General features: G+C 45.8%; 3 protein-coding genes across 7 annotated transcripts in view; 1 reads left to right on the forward strand and 2 right to left on the reverse strand.

Annotated features, from left to right (window-relative positions):
* Positions 1–7,972, forward strand: part of KLHL10 (kelch like family member 10) — a 17,010-nt gene extending 9,038 nt beyond the window's left edge. For all 3 annotated transcript variants that reach the window (XM_084615456.1, XM_084615458.1, XM_084615457.1), the window contains 2 exons: positions 969–1,118; positions 3,938–7,972. In XM_084615456.1, coding sequence (XP_084471582.1) covers positions 969–1,118; positions 3,938–4,312 — 525 coding nt within the window. In that variant the 3' untranslated portion in view covers positions 4,313–7,972. The remainder of the gene's footprint in view (positions 1–968; positions 1,119–3,937) is intronic.
* On the reverse strand, positions 4,518–12,747 carry KLHL11 (kelch like family member 11). The gene is made up of 2 exons (XM_084615455.1): positions 12,260–12,747; positions 4,518–10,007 (listed from the first exon to the last, which is right to left on the reverse strand). The coding sequence occupies exons 1-2, from the start codon at positions 12,721–12,723 to the stop codon at positions 8,429–8,431; spliced, it is 2,043 nt and encodes a 680-aa protein (XP_084471581.1). The 5' UTR covers positions 12,724–12,747; the 3' UTR covers positions 4,518–8,428.
* A 1,684-nt stretch (positions 12,748–14,431) lies between these two features.
* The window catches only part of ACLY (ATP citrate lyase), a 44,419-nt gene continuing 38,517 nt past the window's right edge, over positions 14,432–20,333 (reverse strand). For all 3 annotated transcript variants that reach the window (XM_084615796.1, XM_084615794.1, XM_084615795.1), the window contains 7 exons: positions 20,001–20,155; positions 18,409–18,559; positions 17,273–17,416; positions 16,690–16,803; positions 16,061–16,143; positions 15,701–15,777; positions 14,432–15,302 (listed from right to left, as the gene is read on the reverse strand). In XM_084615796.1, coding sequence (XP_084471922.1) covers positions 15,208–15,302; positions 15,701–15,777; positions 16,061–16,143; positions 16,690–16,803; positions 17,273–17,416; positions 18,409–18,559; positions 20,001–20,155 — 819 coding nt within the window. In that variant the 3' untranslated portion in view covers positions 14,432–15,207. The remainder of the gene's footprint in view (positions 15,303–15,700; positions 15,778–16,060; positions 16,144–16,689; positions 16,804–17,272; positions 17,417–18,408; positions 18,560–20,000; positions 20,156–20,333) is intronic.

Raw genomic sequence — 20,333 nt, forward strand, 5'->3', positions numbered from 1 at the left:
GTAGCTGATGAAATCAGTGTCCCAGGACTGATGTGAGCACTCCCACGGATGCCGAGGTGTGGTTAGGATGCCCAAAGCTAGTAGATGGGAGAGAGACTTACTCCACAACGTGTGCTAATATTGATTTGATTAATATTTTTTCCTGTTATAGAGCTATGTATGCAAAAATCTGTCAGAGCAAGAACCTCTCACACAATTGTAGTACAATTTTAGATGCAAAAATACTTTGTAAGTTTTTGGAATTTTTGCTAGAGACATGCATGTGGCAAGATGATTTTTAAAAAATTAACCTGTAGAAGTTAAATGTTTTCAGGGTTTAAAAAAAAGTGGAAACAATGCATCTCAGGATCCTGGAGGCCAGAGTAATACTGAGACAGCGTAACACAGAGCAGGGGGCACTAGGAATCAGGAATGCTGGGTTGTAATTCAACTCTTCCATTCATTCAGTGTCACATCACCAGTCTGTTTTTCCCAGTTATGGCAGGCCCTTGGAGTGGGAGAGGAGGCCTATGAAGTATATTTGTGATGTGTTCTGAAAATCTTGCTGAAAGGAGCTGTAGCAGTGGAAAGTGTAACAGACACACTCACTGGACTGGTGATCAATTTACCAATCTGTCACTCTCAACTTCCCAATTTACCCTTTAGACTCTGGTACGACAGACCTCGGGCTGTCCAAGAACAGGCAGTTAGCTAGCATGGTGAAGGTAACATAATGGTAACATAAGAATGTGCAGAAGATTAGAATAGGGGACTGCAATCTCTTACCCTGGCTGTTGAGCTAGAGGATTCCTAGTGCTTCTATAGAACTCCCATCTCAAGAAACAGAAGTCCAAACTCAGTTCCTCAGGTGGTCAATCACCGCACTTTTTGCATTAACCCTGGCCCAGGAAAAGAGGCTAGTCCTAAACAGGATAGGATCATTTCATTTCCCCCCCACAAATAGAAATATTGTAATCTTTTTAAAACAGGTCTATATATGTGGTGGGTTCAATGGAAATGAATGCCTATTCACAGCTGAAGCATATGATGCTAAGACAAACCAGTGGACGCTAATCGCACCGATGAGAAGCAGAAGAAGCGGAATAGGAGTAATAGCTTATGGAGAACACGTCTATGCGGTAAGGTGACAGCTGTCAGCTTTCATTATGGCGGATGTACGTGTGGCATTTGCTCTAGTTAAAGTGCATGAGCAGTGCTCATAAATTTCACGCACCTTCTGTCTACAGGTCAGATTTCAAGAGTCAAGGTCGAGCAAAAAAGAATGAACTGCTTATTGAGAAGGGGCAGAATAAAATGCATTTTTCCTCCATTTAAAACATAAAACAAGAACGGCCAGACTGGGTCAGACCAAAGGTCCATCTAGCCCAGTGTCCGGTCTGCCGACAGTGGCCAATGCCAAGTGCCCCAGAGGGAATGGACAGAACAGGGAATCATCAAGTGATCCATCCCCTGTCGCCCATTCCCAGCTTCTGGCAAACAGAGGCTAGGGACACCATCCCTGCCCAGCCTGGCTAATCGCCATTGATGGACCGATCCTCCATGAGCTTATCTAGTTCTTTTTTGAACCCTGTTATGGTCTTGGCCTTCACAACATCCTCTGGCAAGGAGTTCCAGAGACTGACTGTGTGTTGTTTGAAAAAATACTTCCTTTTTTTTTTGTTTTAAACCTGCTGCCTATTCATTTCATTTGGTGACCCCTAGTTCTTGTGTTACGAGGAGTAAATAACACTCTTATTTACTTTCTCCACACCAGTCATGATTTTATAGACCTTGATCATATCTCCCCTTAGCTGTCTCTTTTCCAAGCTGAAAGTCCCAGTCTTATTAATCTCTCCTCATATGGCAGCCATTCCATACCTCCAAAAGAAGTTTTGAAATAACAGCTATAGCTTTGAAATAAAGCTTGGCAGAGAATTAGCCCTGATGGAGAAACATCTTTCACAGTCCTACTGAAGACATTTCACAGGTCCAATACCTTGAGAAATGCTGTTCTTGGATGTGCCCTACTCAGTCTTTATTTTTAACTAGTGGCACGGGCAATAGGCTACCAGTGTTCACAGGACCATCCCTCAGAGGGTGCGGGGCCCGGGACAACCCCCACTCCCCAGGCCCTGCCCCCACTCCACCCCTTCCCCCAAGCCACTGCCCCACCTCTTTCCGGCTTCTGCTGGGAGCTGGCAGGGTGGGGCAGGCTAGGGCTGGGGCCCTTGCTGCTACCAGTGCCAGGCCTCCTGCTAGTCCCCAGTCCGCCCTGGACCCTGCGTCCCAAAGCGTGGGGCCCCCCAAAGCACAGGGCGGTTGCCGTAGTCCATCCTATGCATGGGACGGCTCTGACTGTACATACACAGCATATAGGGGAAAGTTCTCACCCATGGTGCAGCTGTTAGGGTGGGAATTGAGTGAGGCAGATGCAGTGAACAACATACAGTAGAAACTCAGAGTTACAACACCAGAGTTATAAACTGACCAGTCAACCACACACCTCATTTGGAACCAGAAGTGCACAATCAGGCAGCACAGAGATGAAAAAACAAAACACCAAATACAGTACAGTGCTGTGTTAAACGTAAACGACTAAAAATAATAAAGGGAAAGCAGCATTTTTCTTCTATATGGTAAAGTTTCAAAGCTGTGTTAAGTCAATGTTCAGTTGTAAACTTTTGAAAGATTCCCCCATGTTAAGAGTTAAGAACAACCTCCATTCCTGAGGTGTCATAACTCTGAGCTTCCTCTTGCTTCAGTGAATGAAGTGTGCACTCAGCTAGTCACTTTTTCATGGAATTGGATTTTCTGATTCTCCTTATGGCATTTAGTTCCAGATTAGTACTTTTGCGCTAAATTATACTCATCCCTTTCTGTACATGCAGTAAGATCAATTTCCTCAAATACAATATAAAAGTGTTCCTATAACCTTAGTTGCAGGTGTAGAATGTTATAATAATCTGGACCACAGAGGGTATGAAGATATTTTCTTCAATGTATATGAAATTTTTACAACATACCCCAGATGAACATAGAGGAAATGAAAGTTTAGAATATGAACAACTCCTAAATTCATAGATAACTACTCTATTCGGCTGTCTCATTCCACAAAATTTCATCTAAAATAGGTTGTGAAAGTAAGTCATGTTTATAGCTCAACTATTTAACCTCCAGTAACATCTAAGGACTTAATGCCAGCTGAGGAGAAAGCTTGGTACTGACAGTTATTGAAATAAATACTGTACCCAAGAGAACTTATATGAAATCAGAAAGATAACAGAATATTTTAAACAGGTAGGCATGAATTGTGACAAGAGGCTACACACATCCAAGGTTGTAGAAAACTGAGTTGTATTGTGTTTGAGAAATAGTTTGGAATACTGTTATATGCAAAAGGGGCAGAGTTAAAGTTTCACTTGGAACCTTTTTTCAGAGTAACAGCCGTGTTAGTCTGTATTCGCAAAAAGAAAAGGAGTACTTGTGGCACCTTAGAGACTAACCAATTTATTAGAGCATAAGCTTTCGTGAGCTACAGCTCACTTCCTCAGATGCCTTGTTATTTCCCCACTTTGAATGCTTAACCTCACAACCTTACAATTCTCTTCATGTAGTTTTTAAATGAATTTTGGATTATTTCTGCTTAACTCATATACATTGTGTGCCTTTGCCTCCTTCAGATGTAAGAATGTAAAATTTGACTATTCCAACGAACATTTTTGAAGGTTAGATTTTACCACAACTAGAAAGAACAAGTCGCCTGCAGTAAGTGAACATGCAGAATTAAGGGTCTGATTTTCAGAAGTGCTCAATACTCACACTTCTAGTCAATGAAGCTGAATATGCACAGAATTTGGCCTACTGAATATACATGAGTCCTACACCCACGTAACAATTCAGCCACCTAATGTAGGCCCTTCCTCAGCTAGTAAACTCCATATTTCTTTGATGTCTACAGGTAGGAGGCTTTGACGGCGCCAACCGTCTTCGGAGTGCAGAAGCCTACAATCCAGTTGCCAACACCTGGCGTACAATCCCCACCATGTTTAATCCGCGTAGTAATTTTGGCATTGAAGTGGTGGATGACCTTCTGTTTGTGGTGGGTGGCTTTAATGGTTTCACGACCACATTCAATGTTGAATGCTACGATGAAAAGACTGATGAGTGGTACGATGCCCATGACATGAGCATATACCGTAGTGCTTTGAGCTGCTGTGTGGTGCCAGGACTAGCCAATGTCGGGGAGTACGCGGCCAGACGAGACAACTTTACAGGGTTATCACAGCGAGATGAAGTCAAATACTCCTCTTCGACAAGTACCCTACCTGTATGAATAGCTCCACTTAGCTAATAAAGTCTTCTAAGCAAGAACTGTATGTATTCACTTTTTACAATAAAAGCAATTGGATACAAACTCACAGGAATAGTCAGTCCTAGAAATTGTTTCATTCAATGGAGCCAGACATCTATAATTTACAAACATGGGTTAAAGTGCTGAATAGTGCATATCTAGCAAAAAAGCATATGGAAGACCACAATCATAGAGAAATAAAAAATTTTTATTACAACAAAGCATTAGTACAACGTTTAGTTTCAAGAATTTAAATATTACAATATTCTTTGTTTCAAACAAACTCTACTTTACCTTACAGGAAGCAATGTAATTCTTCCCGGTATGGAGGGTACTGCTTGTCCAAGCAATTGCAGAAGCCTGCACTAAAACTGACAGAAGAGAACAGCTGCCTTATATGTCATGGGATCCAGAGTGATGTGGATCCATGAGGAATATCTATGACTATTAATGTTCTTCAAACATCTAGTTATTTCTACATTTAACATTCATGTCATTTATAGGATTATATCCTCAAGAGTGCTTCCACTTAAACTGGTTATATTAAAGATGATTATATTCTATTTGAGAAGTGGCTGAAAATAAAGCTAAGCCATACAAATACACTTATATTAACTGGGTCCTTTACAAACAAGTCTAACACTACAGTATACTATTGTAATTTCAGGTCAAAAGGCTCTTAAACTTTGTTAATCTGCACAATGCAGTCTGCCTCTAGTAAACATAACTATACATTGACCCAATAGTCCTGTTATTTTACTGTTTACTGTAATGGAAAAATAATTTGGGGATAACATCAATAAGCAGTAGCAGAGAATACTTAGTGCATTTTAAAAGACAGCATATATTCTAGATATTTGGAGTGGTGTCTTTCTGACTTTGTGCAAGAAGTATTAAAAATACATACAAAACATTTACTTACTAATAGACCATTCAGGTTGTTATAAAATACTATGTACACATATGGCACCTAAAAATGATTACATTGCTAGGCTAGCTGGTCAGAGGTTTACACTACTTTGCTAATATTTTGAACAGAAAGATAGGACACAGAACATGCATTTTATGGCATGTGTTTAGTACAGCAAAGGTGGTATGATTGTCTTAGACGGTAGAATAGTCAGAATATTCCACCTGATTTGTTTCTTAATGAAAGATACAGATAAGAGTCCGTTTAGTTATGCTTATTGGATATAGGAGTAAGATTCTTGTTAGTTTAACTACCCTGCTGTAACTACAGCTGAAGAGTGCCCAGACTTTTACCAAAGGGGTGTTTTACAGGTACCACACGCTACGCTAACCAAGGGCCACAAGGAACTTGTTAAACGGCTGACAGTTAGTGGCCTGAGCCAGATCCACAGCCAACATACATTTACAGTTTTTCCATCTTACAACAACTACTTTGTGTACAGAAGGCAGGTAGCCTTTTGTTTAAAAACGAGTGTGCAGATGCCATTGAGGCACATAAATTCGATGCAAAAACCCTACTTAAAAATGAAGAGGTCCCTTGGGACTGGCATAAAAAGAGACTACAGTAAAACTGACTATGCGCCATCGTGCCCATCACTCATCATGCAAACTGAACACACCAGAAGTGAGATAAAAGTGCATCATATGGTAAATCATGGCTGGCATTCACAAGTTAGACCACCCGGGCATGAAGTTATTTTTACATCTTCATTTAAGAATCTTAAGATCTCATAAGATGTACAAAAGCCAAAAGTTTTTTTCATGGTAAAGGCAGTTATTAATTTTTGTTATAACCAAACAAAATCCTGAGAGGTTTGCTTGTGCATCCGCTGGCCTAGGTTGATCTGTGGTGATCTGCAACCCAAAGATTTTGCTTAGATTGCAATTAAAATATGATAATCATGATATTTTACAAGCTCTATCAGCGCTGTTGATAAACTACATTCATCAGCACCTTGCCAAATGAGTTCATGCAGGTCTTTCAGAGCCAATAACTTCTGGATGTCGGCCTTGAACTTGAATAAGCTAACTGATTTCCCCTCTTAAACAGGTGAGGCCTGCCTTGCAAATTTCGCCCTGCCCACCTGCTCTTGCAGCATAATTCAAAAGCCAAGTAAAATCCAATATGATGGCATTAGCATGTGATTAGACTGTATCTGAGCTGTTACATTTTCATGGTAATTTTTACAAGCCTGGATTAGTCTGAATATTACAGCAAGGCAAGTTAATGATACAGAAAATGTCAAGTGAATTTCAAGAGGAAATATTAAGGGTCATATGCAAGTCAGAAAAACCTGTACACATCATGCAGTTGAAAGACTTACCTAGTATTTCAGACATGATCTAGACTGCCTGCTGAATTGGAAAATGAGAAGTGTCAGTTCAGAAAGTTAAACTTTAAAAAAAAAAAGAGTAAAATGTTTAGAAGAGCTTTCCAAAATTAGCTGGCCCCAATTTAAGACACTATACCATAAAATGAACAAGAGAAAGTAAGCAGCTTTTTCAGCAATGTTTGACTGTGTAGATGTTTGGGATACACTCGTTACTACTCCTTTCCTTTCCCTAAGATCCTGAGTTAGGCCTACAGTGGAAATAATCCAAACAGTTAAATAAAAGGAAGGCTAGGGAAGAAGAGGGGGTAGAAAGGATAATGGCATTCACAAGAACTAATTGAGAAAGTTTCACGATGAGAATAAGGTGAGAGGGCTTAGTAAAGAGGGTTACTTCTGGGCAAAGATACTTCTATGGGACAATGTGTTGGATATTTCCCTTAAAGAATATTGTATTAAGTAATCGAGAACCAACATGGCCCTATTCATAACACAATCTCAGATGTCAAAAAAATTAAATGGCTTAATTTCACCCCAATCATCTATAAATGCTGCAAACAGAATAAATGGAGAATTCAAACATTTGAAGACTGTAAATGCTTAAGATCACTAAAAGCTTCTCAGTGGCAATTAAAGATTTCAAGAACTGATTGTTCCACTTCATCAGAAACACAAAATACTAATTTGGTAGGGAACAGTGTGGCATTGCTACTCTAAGTTTACAGAGAAAATATATCAAAGGCAAAAAAGTACTGATTGTCAAAGGCAGACTGGATACAGGTCCACTTTTCAAACTTTTACTGGAATTAAATGTGTGCCATGTCCGGAAAAAACCTTCAAATAGCTCAGTCTTTAATACCCCAAGATGAAATAATTTTGCTTTTAGTAATCCCTAATGTCCCCAGATATTTTAGAAGTGGATAGTTACTTTTTTACTGTTAACATTTTTACTGTTTTCACTCATTTAATCAGGTTGATTGTTTGCCTAAGTTTCTAATCAAGCTGATAAAGAAGAGACCCAGAAACATGAAGCATTTCGAGATAGTGAAATCATCCCAGGTGCTGTCTCAAACCCCATTTTAGTAAGTCTCTGATGTTTTACCAATCATTTGTTGTAAGTAAACTCTGGCATTTCTACAATATACAGAAACAAAATATTTAACACACACAAACATCCTGAAGTAATTTTAGGAAAAAAGATAGTGTTTTTATTTTTATATAATAGGTATTCCTACCAATTGCATGTGCCCTCAGTTTTGGAGAACTAAGTGCACGGATGCCAATTGTATGTGAATTTCAGCTATTCAAAAGAAGAGAAGCTCAAGGAATATCAACATGTAAGTGCAAATAAAATTGGTGCTTTAAGAATACATCTAAATGTAATGGTTAAAAAAATGTGCAAAACTGGATTTTTTTTTTTTTTTTACATTGAAGGAACTGTTGACAGACTAAATCCATATAATGCCTTGAAAATGAGGGTTGGACAAGAGAATTAACAGATTCTGCATTAAATTTTCTTAAAGCGTCAGGCATTTCATCACATCCCCTTAATAGGGATTTAGTTTTCCTGGGCTACAGTATGCTCTTCTCCATGATACATGAGAGAGGGGGATTTTAGGTGTTGGTTAACTATTTCTCATCCTCAGTATTTAAGTACAGATGTTACTTTTATGCATCAAACCAGCCACCAGTTCAGTTATCCAAATCTTAATATATGATGGCCATGTACTGAGCCTTACAAAATAGATAGCACTGTATTCCTTAAACCAAGTTTATTAGAGGAATGGTCTTCCATGAATTAGCACTCAATCTGTGAGCGGGGCATTCTTCGCAAGCTTAAAGAATGCCGATGTATTTCCTGCATCTGCCGTATTCTATCCTTTTGCCACATCAAATTTTGTGGCATAGGATATCTTTGTGTACCATGCAAGCATCTGAATGGGATTCTCACATGGCAGGCTGTTGCTCTACAGCGAGGCTGCGGCATGGGAGGGAGAAGCATCCATCGCTTTCTCTCAGCACAGTAACGATAGGCCTCTTTTCTGTATTGCTTATCTATATCATCACTGTTCTTCCACCCACCAATGATGAAAACATCATCTTTATAATAGCAAATGGCCGCCCCTTCAATGCTAAGAACTTCTGGAGGTAAACTTTCAAGAATCTCCTCTGGTATTCTGCCAGAGATCTTTCTCTTAGCCTCTTCATTATCTATGGGGTAACTCTTGGGGCAGCATGATGCTGTCTGGTAAAAGTTTGTGTTGGCAACAGACATCTGAAAAGAGCAGTAGTTATCAATGAGTGGCAGAGACTCGATGTCTTGCCAGTGCCTTGTCTCTGTGTCATATCTAGTAATGACTGCCCTTAAACCATCTTCACTATCGTCAACTGGGGTTCGAGCAGCAATGTAAACAAATCTATCTTCTACGGTGACTGCTTTGACATCACGAAGGATCTTTGGGGCTGACTCCAGGTTGTGCCATTTGTCTTGCTCGGGATTGTAAATGGTTACATCTTTAAAGCCAGGACTGAAGTTACCATGTCCACCAATACTGTACAAGTTTCCCTTGACTTCAGTGAGGCCAAAAGAATGCTTTCTGGTTATTAGATGAGAGACTTGCTCCCAGACATTTCTGTTGGGGTTGTACTTTTCCACAGTCTTGGCAAAGCCAGGTTCCATGGAGCCAGCCACATAAACATATGATTCTGTAACAGCAACAGCATGTCCGTCAAGGTGATTATGTATGTGCGGTAAGTTTACCCACCTGTCTTCATCAATGAAATACCCTACACACTCACTTAAATAATCCCCTCCCTCTGACACACCACCGATCACCATGATGACATCCATGTTTTGCCCATAGCGAGGCAGCAATGATACAGGATAGGCAGAATGTTGTAAATTACCAGATTGCAAGTTCTCAGCCCTCAGGGCATGGCTTTCCACAGCTTCAGACACTAATTTAAGACAGGCTTCATTACTGGATACTAGCCTTTCAGATTTGACATGCCGGGTAAGGTAAGTGGGTTTCATCTGAGACAGTCTGAGCAGTTTAAAGAGTTCTTCAAAGTACCTCTCTCTTTCATCAGCATTTCTCTGAACCCACTTTAAGACAGTCTCAAAAAGAACTTCTTCAGAGTCCACTGTGATTTCCAAGTCTGAAAGCCAGTCTCTGAGGAGGTGAAAGGGTAATGTGTAGAACTCTTCATCCTGGATAACTTTGCAGAAGTTCCTTCTTATCATGTCTGCAGCTTTCAGGGCAAGTTGGTTCAAGGAATACATATGAGCTAAGCTATGAACAGCCACACAGTTGGAGAGATTCAGTTTTTTCTTCAGAAACTCTCCACAGAATTCCTTTAACCGCATCAATAAAAACCTGAAGAGCAAACAAAGATGAGTTAAGACATTAACTGAGGGAAGTGAGGTTAAGTCCAGTCATATAACTTTAACAAAAAAGCGTTTATACTGCACAACAGCTGAGTCTCTGATGTACTTTAGGAAGTCAACGTTACATAATTGTTCTTTTACCACCTCCCTTTAGCCATCTTGTAGCCTACAGACACATGCAAGGGCTGCAAGCCAAACTGGAATTCTGGCTCTGCTCACTAGGTATATTAACTACTGGTGGAATGGGGCATCTACTAGATCAGTGCATTTAAGTTCAGATGCCGCCAACCAGTCCATTGTAGCCTCTAGCAAATTATCCCTAAGGGAGATGAATTTAGTGTGTCCAATCCCCATGGTGCAGCTCAGGGAAGCTCTCCTGGAGGTTAGGAATGCTGTGCATGACATGTGCCCACTCCCAGCAGGGAAGCTTTGATCCCTTCACCTTCAGAGAATTCAGGAGGTGTAAAATTTAGCTAGAAAAGGTGGAGCTAATTACGAGGATACAGAGACGAGAAGATGGGACAACATGATCCTGCTCCTATAGGAAGGATACAAGACTCAGGAGAACATGCCACTGCTCCACCCCCACTACTGACCATCCCTCCACAACTCCCCTGCCAGCTCCAGCTTTCCTTCCAGGCCCCCCCGGGTCCAACATAACCACTTTATGAGTAGCTGCCATCCCTCCAAGCTCCCTCTCTCTTACCCACTACCTCTGCACTTCACTTACTAGCCACCTCCATCACCTTCTCTCCCTTGCCCTTTTCACCTGTGTGCCTGCGCTACATCAGCTTTTACCTTTCTCCACTGTGCCTCCCTACCCCCTCACCTGTCTCTCCATCCCCAGCCACCACTCCAGCTACAAACAAATCAGGCCGCTACCTAGAGGGGCAGATTTAGCCTGGCCACCCCACGCTGCACTGGATCAAAACACCACTCACTGACATTTGGCCCAGCTGCTCCTCCATCTGACAGAGAAACACCTTCGGCCTATTGGAGGAGGGAACACACTGGAATCTTGCAAGGGCGAGGGGAGGCGCAGATGTCTTGGGCAGCCTCTGGCCAACCCCTTCCCTCTGTTCACCTGTTGGCCACCTCAGCCCCTGGCCTGCTGCCACAACGGTCTGCCATCTCCTTCCCTGCCCCCCCCACCAGCCCACATTCCCCCCGCTCCTGCCCTGTCTGGCCATCTCCTCTCCCCCCCACCCCCTTCGGCCTGCCCTGCCCATCCCCCCCGTCCTGCCCTGTCCCCACCCCCCTCAGCTGTCGGCCATCTCCTTCCCCCCCCAGCCAACCCCATCCTCCCACTCCTGCCCTGTCCCTGCCCAGCCCCCTCACCTGTTGGCCATCTCCTTCCCCCCACAAACACCTGCCCTGTCCCCACCCCCTCATCTGTCAGCCACCTCCTCCCTCCCTCCCCCCCCCACCATGTCCCCGCCCCCTCACCTGTCGGCCACCTCCTCCCTCCCCCCCCCGCCATGTCCCCGCCCCCTCACCTGTCGGCCACCTCCTCCCTCCCCCCCCCCCCGGCCATGTCCCCGCCCCCTCACCTGTCGGCCACCTCCTCCCTCCCCCCCCCGCCATGTCCCCGCCCCCTCACCTGTCGGCCACCTCCTCCCTCCCCCCCCCCCCGGCCATGTCCCCGCCCCCTCACCTGTCGGCCACCTCCTCCCTCCCCCCCCCCCCCGGCCATGTCCCCGCCCCCTCACCTGTCGGCCACCTCCTCCCACCCCCGCCATGTCCCCGCCCCCTCACCTGTCGGCCACCTCCTCCCTCCCCCCCCCCCGGCCATGTCCCCGCCCCCTCACCTGTCGGCCACCTCCTCCCTCCCCCCCCCCCGGCCATGTCCCCGCCCCCTCACCTGTCGGCCACCTCCTCCCACCCCCGCCATGTCCCCGCCCCCTCACCTGTCGGCCACCTCCTCCCTCCCCCCCCCCCGGCCATGTCCCCGCCCCCTCACCTGTCGGCCACCTCCTCCCTCCCCCCCCCGGCCATGTCCCCGCCCCCTCACCTGTCGGCCACCTCCCCCCCCGGCCATGTCCCCGCCCCCTCACCTGTCGGCCACCTCCCCCCGCCGCCCCCCACCATGCCCCCGCCCCCTCACCTGTCGGCCACCTCCTCCCTCCCCCCCCCACCATGCCCCCGCCCCCTCACCTGTCGGCCACCTCCTCCCTCCCCCCCCCACCATGCCCCCGCCCCCTCACCTGTCGGCCACCTCCTCCCTCCCCCCCGCCCCCTCACCTGTCGGCCATCTCCAGCACCTCGTGCACGTTGCCCGGGCTGACGCGGATGCTGCCCGTGTACATGAAGCCGACCACCGCCTCCACCGTGTCCGGCTCGGGGCCCCCCTCCGAGCTCCACTTCCGCAGCTCCACGCGGCCGGAGCGCGACTCGGCGAAGCCGCCCGACAGCAGCGGGGTGAAGTAGTCGGTGGCGGCGGCCAGCACGGAGCGGTGGGCGCGGACCTCGCGGAGCGGCCCCCCGCCGCCGCCGAAGGCCAGGGTGATGTCGCAGTAGAGGTCGAGGCGGCGCTGCTCGTTCTGCCGCCAGGCCAGCTCGCCGCAGTGCGCCGGGCACGCGAACTCCTCCGCCTCCGCCTCCCCGCCGGCCTCCCCACCCGCCGGGCCCGCCTCGCCCGCGCCTTCCCCCGCCGGCCCGGGCTGCGGCTGAGGCGAGGCCGAGGCCGAGGCCGCGGCCGCCGCCATCTTGCGCGCGATACCCAACGGCGCCCAGGGAGACCGGCGCGCGCGCGCCGCCGGAAGGACGTGGGAACTAAGGGCGGGTGGGAGGAGCACGTCACTGAACGTGCGCGCCCCCGTCCCCCGAGAGGCGGCGCGCGCCCCCCTCACGCAGGCGGTCGGCGGCACGCTGGTGGGGGGGGGAAGGGGAGGAGCTCGACGCGGGAAAGAGGCGGGCTCGGCTCCGGCTCCGCCCCCTCTCAGCCTTCTCCTCAGGGAGTTCTGGAAGCAGGGAAGCGAGTCCGCGGGTTCGAAGCCCGCCGGGGGCACGGGGCGTGCGCGTGCGTGTCCTCTTGCCTCAGCTTGCCTCAGTGTAAAAGGGCGTTAACTAGGGTGGAGGTGGGTGGCTTTGCCTCCCCTCACAGGCGTGTTCAGGCTGCTTGGTGTGAGGCTAAGGAGTAGGCAGCCTGCCCCCTGGGCTCCTTGGGGGAGGGGTGCCAGGCGCTGCACAGCCTCGGGCTCCTGTCACAGCAGAGGCCCCTCTCCCCCTTTCTGAGCCTGCCGGGCATCTCGCGTAGCCCACATGTCCACGCCTGAGGGAAAGTCGGGACCCTCCCCGCCAGAGCGAGAGAGGCAGGTAGGACAGCGCCCTGGGCCCTGGCTGCGGGTGGGGCCGGAGGGCAGGGGCAAGGGGGCAGGCTGGTGGGGGCTGAGGTGAGCAGAAAGCCTAGGGCTGGCTGGGATAGCCTTGTCGTCATCGCTTCTCTTGCACCCGGAACCTCTCCCACCTGCAACACGCAGGCAAGCGGTGCAGGGGGTGGTTTATTAGAATCCCCTGGGTCAGCTCTGAAGTCATATTCCACAAAAAGGTACAGCCCGCCCAAGTGTGAGTGGATAGGTCTCCCTCGCTGAGAACCTCTATCTTAAACCGGCTGCCCCAGCAAGGGGGAATCCAGTTGTGTAGACAGCACATGCTGTCTCTGTGCCAAATGCTACCTACCTACAGTACACACCTGGCAAAGCTCAAGTACACATTTACCCATAATCTCACGCAGCCCATCAAGCCCCAGGGAAGTTTTGAACCATATTCTCCTCCTTTCAATCTCTCTCTCCCCCCCACTTGGGGAATTTTGCAGCATAGGGTCTTGACTAGGATGGCATGAAGCATTCACTAATTTTCCTGTCTTTGGGATCTACTTTATAATGCAGGTGAGTTGAGAGTTTACTTGGGTCACCATCAGCTACAGCTCGACTTACTCTAAATGACTTTGGACATTAGGATTATTAATGCAGTATGATAAAGCACCCCAAATTTCATGCAGTGTTACTGGAGCGTTTATACATATTAAAGTCCCTTAATTAAGCAAATTGCAGAAAGGTATGTTGACCTTCCTCCCCCCAATCACATTTTAACTCATGCTGTAAGACCTTGCCCATTTCTGCCTAGTTTATCCAGGTACTTATATTAGCAGTTTTTTTGTCGTGTGTATGATTTTGGCCATTTGCTACACATTAAGGCCCAAACTTTCAGAAGTGGCTACTGATTTGGGGTGTCCAGCTGGAGATGCTGAAGGCCTGATCTTCAAAAAGGAAAACCTGAAGACAGACAAATTCTAGATCTGCACAGGTCAGGTTACTCAGTGTTTTAAAGTATTCTGTTTCCCTGCATAAGGTAAGATTCAGTACAAACAAATCTCAAGGTGCCAGCACTGAGAAAATACAAAACCCAACTAAAAATTATTAACGTATTGTTTATTTAAGTTAGGTTACAATACAGAGACAAGTAGGATGCTGAAGTTATTATAGTGACTATAATTAATGGCCCACTGAATATGCATCTTGCATATGTAGATAACGTAGGGGGCCAGCATTTCCTGTAATATGGTGGCTGTGTAAATACAGGTAGTTTCACAGTTTTACCAAGAGTATGTGTTACAACTTTACATTTTAAATTACTACACCAGAGTTTGAATGGCATTGGCTATATCAGCAATGGTCCCACTACACAAGGTATTATTGTCCATGGAGACAAACACAGAGCAAACAAAACTGAAAAACAACCTACAAGAGAACCCCAACTCCTAGCTGATGGGGAACAATATTCTTCAGGTTTTGGTTCCTCCTTCTGTCAGGAAGGTTACAGCTTATTTTCAAGCTAATATGTCTAGTTCAAGTCAAAAGCAGCTGTGTCCATGAGCAAAACACACACCCCTCCCCCGCAAAACCTTAAAATCTTGTCAGAACACACAAAATAAAACAAGTAGAAAAATTAAAAGAGGCAGGGGAGAAGAGACAAAGTTCAGCTGCTTCCAAGCATGAAATACAGCAGGTAGCATATGGAATATCACACTTTTGGTTTTATTTGCTTCAGTTTCTATGCTTCTAGAACAGCTGCTTTGCACAGTAGTTCTTGATTTCTATAAACCTATGGCCTTTTCATTTAAGTCCCACGTGTAACTGTTTTCCATGCAGGCAACTTGCTTCTCTGTTTTGAAGCAATGCTACTGGCTATCACATAGTCATGTGCTCTGGTAGAACATAGGAGATGTCATCCCATGGGTGACGGTACAGACCTTGTTTCAGCCTCTTCTGATCCAGGTAGTGTCCTGGAATGAAAGTGATTTTTACATGCAGCAATCAAAGTTTCCATTCCTCCTAGACTGACCTTGCCTTGAAACTTGTTAGGTCCCTTCCTGGCCCCACAAGTGATCATCTTCTACCCTGAAGCATGAGATGCTGTTACTCCTATTTTAGGGTATGACTACAAGCTCCAGGGGGATGGGTGAGAATCCTAACTATTGTTCAGAAGTTACCCATCCAGTAGCTTAAAAAAACCCAGCACTGAGAGGATCCCAGCAGATTCTCCTGGGGTGGGAAGTGTGGCTGATGCACCACATGCAGTCAGGACTGGGGTGAAAAATGAAGGGGTTTGTATGAGCTGTCTTTTGGTGGTGATGATGGGGATCACCACAATAGGGCTTTTGGGTACATGTGAAAAACTTACCAATGAACCCCATACTTCTGCCAAGCACAAAGATGCCATTGAGGGCTCCGATGTCAATATATTCATCGGCTTCTTCCCTGCAATAAAAACCAAAATTTTTGGGAACAGGGTACTTGGTACAATGGCTCTCAGAGCAGCTCTAAACCACCCCCAATGCAAATTCAAGGCCCAGTTCTCCTGGAAACCTTCCCCTTGCAGAGAGGCCAGGCTACAGCAGGGTGCCTTGCCTTGCAAATGTCAGATAAAATCCTGGTCCCATTGGATGGCAGTGGGAACACTCACATCACATCAATGGCATCAGGATTTTACCCTTTCTCCCCAACTTCATACAGCAGCTAGAGAAGATACGTCAATATTTACCGGGTGAAGGAGCCACAGTTCCTGAGAACATCAACAAAGGCGACTCCAATAAAGCCATCCACATTCAGGATAAGATTTGGTTTCTGAAGAAAGTGAAAAATGTTAACTGTTAGTAACTCGCACTTATCTGGCAACTTTCATCACAAAGGGCCTTACTTAGTATGCTTTAGAGGCTGCATGCAATAAGGGGCACCCAAACTTTGTAACACAGAGGTCTAGTCTGACAATTTGCCTGACAGCCACAGTCAATTTGAATGATGGGGACTTCCCCCTCTTCATCTGGATGCGGCTCTACCCAGTTCAAGGTCGACTTCTGCTAGGACCCAGCATCTCTGTAGACTACGTCTCCTTATTAAAATGAGGAGCGCAGTCACAGGCTGTTCTGTAGAATGCTGTGGGCTATCATTGGCTGGCAAGGTCTCCTGGTGTGTAAGGCTCACTTCATCCACAGCATATCCTGTAGATGTGCCTGGCTCCGAGCTGGTGCTGTGTGTCTCTGGCTTTTATGAGCACCAATGCATTACTCCCTCTGCAGTTAAAAAACCTGGAACAAAACTCCAACAATGACCCCGAAAGATTTTTTTTTCTTCAAGGTAGTAGAGAACAAAAATGCAGTGGGGGTGTTTTACCTTGGAAGTTGTAATTTTTTCTACTTCAAGTGCATAGTCCAGCAGTGGGGTAGCAGGAAAATGCTGCTTCACGTAGTCCTTGAGAATTTGAACTCTCATGTCTGGGTTATTTATCTGCAAGTTTAAGAACACATTATTTGCAGTAACAGCCAGACATGCATGTAAGAGTGTACATCTTACTGTACCTATCAACTCAAATGCGCCCTTTGTTTGCAGCCAAGGTAATTAAATTTTGTCCTTATAGCTTTTTTTTAAATGTACTTAATTTAGAAATTAAATCTATTTATTTTTAAGTTTGTAAGACCTGTGAATGGAGAAGACCAAATACTGAACTGTAAGAGATGAAAAATGTTAAGGGCTGTCAAAGTAACTACTTAATGCTGAACTGCTCTCTCTACTGCTGACATATCACCCGAGTATCCAAACACCACCGAACAGAAGTGTGTCCGTGATTTATTTTAAGGATTAGTCCAGAAAGCACTTCTAAAAGTTGCCATCCTTCCTCTACTTGCTTTTTCTTCTATTCATTTTCCTCTCCCAGAGGAGAAAGCCCCATGCTATTAAAACAAGGTAAGTTACTTACTGATTTGACCCTGTGTCCAATGCCCATGATCAGTTTCCCTTCTTTCTTCATCTTGTTGACGAACTCCATAGGGATAATACCACTGTCAAAGGCCTTACTGAACATCTTTGCTGCAGCATCCAATGCACCACCAAATCGGTCTCCCTGTGCCCAACATACACAAGTTGAACTCCAGCAAAGATTTCTACGGTTGCATGTTACAATAGGTGCATGAACCAGAGCCTTTCTCCCATAGCACCCCCCATACCTACAACAGGGATATTGTGAAAGCAGGATTAGACTATGTAGGAGTCCACAATAAAGAGCCAGTTGGGATTCATTGGCCAACTGTAAACAACTAGAGGAGACCTACCTCTAGGTACAAAAAGGCAAATAAAATTAAAAGGCCCATTTAATTCTTGGTCACTTCTGAGGCTATGTCTACACAATCCCATGACACTGACAATAGATGCACCCAGGGTCAATTTAGTGAGTCTAGTGAAGACCTGCTAAATGGATGGCAGACTGTTCTCCGCTTGAGTGTCTCCTGGTGACCCACTGCGGCGTAGACACTGCAGAAAGTGGACCTAAGGTACATCGACTCCAGCTACATTATTCACACAGCTGGACTTGCCTAACTTAGGTTGACTTACCACAGTAGTGTGGACATAGCCTGAGACGCCCAATAAAAAGGGGCCAGTGAGTGCTAATAGTGATGGTATTTTTTTGTGATGCAGACAAAAACAAATACAAAATAAACCTAGACCCAAAACACATTTCACATAAAGGAACATCAAACAGCTGTCACCTTTTGGTCACTACCCTTCTGATTTAAACTAGTGACCTAGAGATGAAGGGATCCAATTCACACAAATATTTTCCAGTGGCTTTTAACATGATCCAGTTTCATTAATGTATTTCCCCAGCTACTGCTCGTTAATATTGGATTTAACATAAAGCCAATGGTTTTAATAAATGACAGAGTAATTAGGGGAAGACAACTGATGAAAGAGTAAGCGGGGCTCTCAGGATTGTTTATGGCACAGAAGTCATGCCAAGTTCTGACTTGCTGCCAGGTCACTATTGCTACAGAGTGGAAGTAAAAATCAGATTGTATAGTAAGGAGAAAGACAATGCATCAGATGTGAAATGCTTACAATAGTGAGCAGGCCTGAGGTGAGACTAGAGACCAGATCTTTCCCAGCTCTTGCACAGACAATGGTGTTGTGGGCTCCCGATACGGCAGGACCGTGATCGGCGGTTACCATCAAACACATCTCAATGAAGTGACAGGCATATTTTGGTAACCTGGGGGATGGGAAAGAGAGAGATGGGTGACATTACTTAATAGGAAGAAATCAACCTGGTCAGACCATGCATCTCTATTTCATACTAGATAATAAGGCTCTCTCCCATCCACACACTAAAACAAGGGGAGAGCTAGAAAGGAGATGCAGGATCATACCTAATGTTGGGTCTCAGAGCCCAGAAAGTCTCCCTGAATTATCTGAGCCTGCTAGAAAAAAAGCTGGTTTTATAGCTCTGCTTAGTGCACTCAATGCTTTGTACAGTGGTATATTTCCCAGATAGTCTAATGGCTGCAGTGTTCTGGCCATTTGATCAGTGATTTAAACCCAAGGGGTGTGAATGAAATAGGGACTATGCAATTTCTTTTCCCCCTATGGACAGCTGTTTCATTATAGAATTGGCTCTCTGGGCTAAAGCCAAGATTTTAACCTAGGTCTCCACAGCTGAAAACCAAGTGCATTTAACACCTCTGTGTCACAGAGTCCAAACTTACAGGCTGATGGATGCCACCTTGGACATCCACTCATACTCACGAGCATTCACCAAGTGTTAGCGGGGGTTGTCTTGCGTGTGTTGGAACGAAAAAGGAATTGTGTAAGACTATTTTACCATGACTATCTGTTAGTGGATGGTGTTTGAGGGAATTACTGCATGTGACATCTCCTGCACTGCACAGCAGGGACATGATTTTTAGAGGAAGTTGCAATAAATGTGCCAACAAAGACACGAACAAATTCAGGTGTCTCTGGGCACTTGCCCATTTTTGTGGGCCCACCTATTGTCCCCACCTTTGAAAATCTGGCCCCAAACTTGCATTTTTTACATCTTAACTGCACATTTCCAGTTCACATCCAGATTCCTGGCAACACCAAATCCCCTTAAACCTGGGATCATTCAGCAGGCACATTGAGTTGGCTGACCTGGTGGTCTAGTGGTTTCACTCAATATTGTTATGTGGGAAATTAAGTTCTCATCCCGTTCTTAGTTCCTTGGCCACCTGGACCAGCCAGGGAGGAGAGTATTATGTGGGAAGTGTGTTCCCCCACAGCTGGGGGTCAGGCAAGGAGGGGGAGTATCTTTGCCATTCAGAAAGTTCCCTGCACATTGGTAACACATTTTATAGGCTCTGCAGATAGCCCTGTCCAGTCTCTTTGTGCTGAAGGATGGTGGCCATAAAACAGGGCCAAGAGAGAGGGGTAACAGAACTAACACAAAGGGATTTCCTCAGTGCTCCACCATGTTTGTGGAATTCCCCCTCCTCAAAGTCAGAGAAGTGTATCATATATTCTCAGAGGGGAGCAGATATTGGGAGCGTATTTCCTGTACAATTGGTATTTCCTTATGACCACGGAGAGACTGAGTTACATCTGTGCCTAATCCCTATTACACAAGCTAAGTTTGAAGCCAAAAGGAGTCAAGAGCATCCAAAGAGCAGCCTCACCTCCTCTGAAACCAAAGCAGGCCCAGGACCCCGCCAATTCCCATTTCCTCTTTGAAGACCTCAGTGATAGGCATCCCAGCATAGATCAGCTCCTGGCCCCTCTCATCACAGATACTGGTCATGAAAGAAGCTGGCTTCCGGATCAGACCCAGCTCCTGAAGGATGGAACAAAAAGATGAGACTGATCCAATCCAGCTTAGAAATAAGGGACACCCTTCACCCTGGCTCTCCCTCCCCCAACAAACCAAACTGTTCTGCAAATAATGACAGTGATTGCTCTTTATCCAGTACCTGAATCAAGCCAAGAGGAAATCTTTTTTCTCTAGTCCAACA

This window comes from Lepidochelys olivacea (assembly GCF_965140295.1).
Source record: "Lepidochelys olivacea isolate rLepOli2 genome assembly, chromosome: 27".
Lineage (NCBI taxonomy): Eukaryota > Metazoa > Chordata > Testudines > Cheloniidae > Lepidochelys > Lepidochelys olivacea.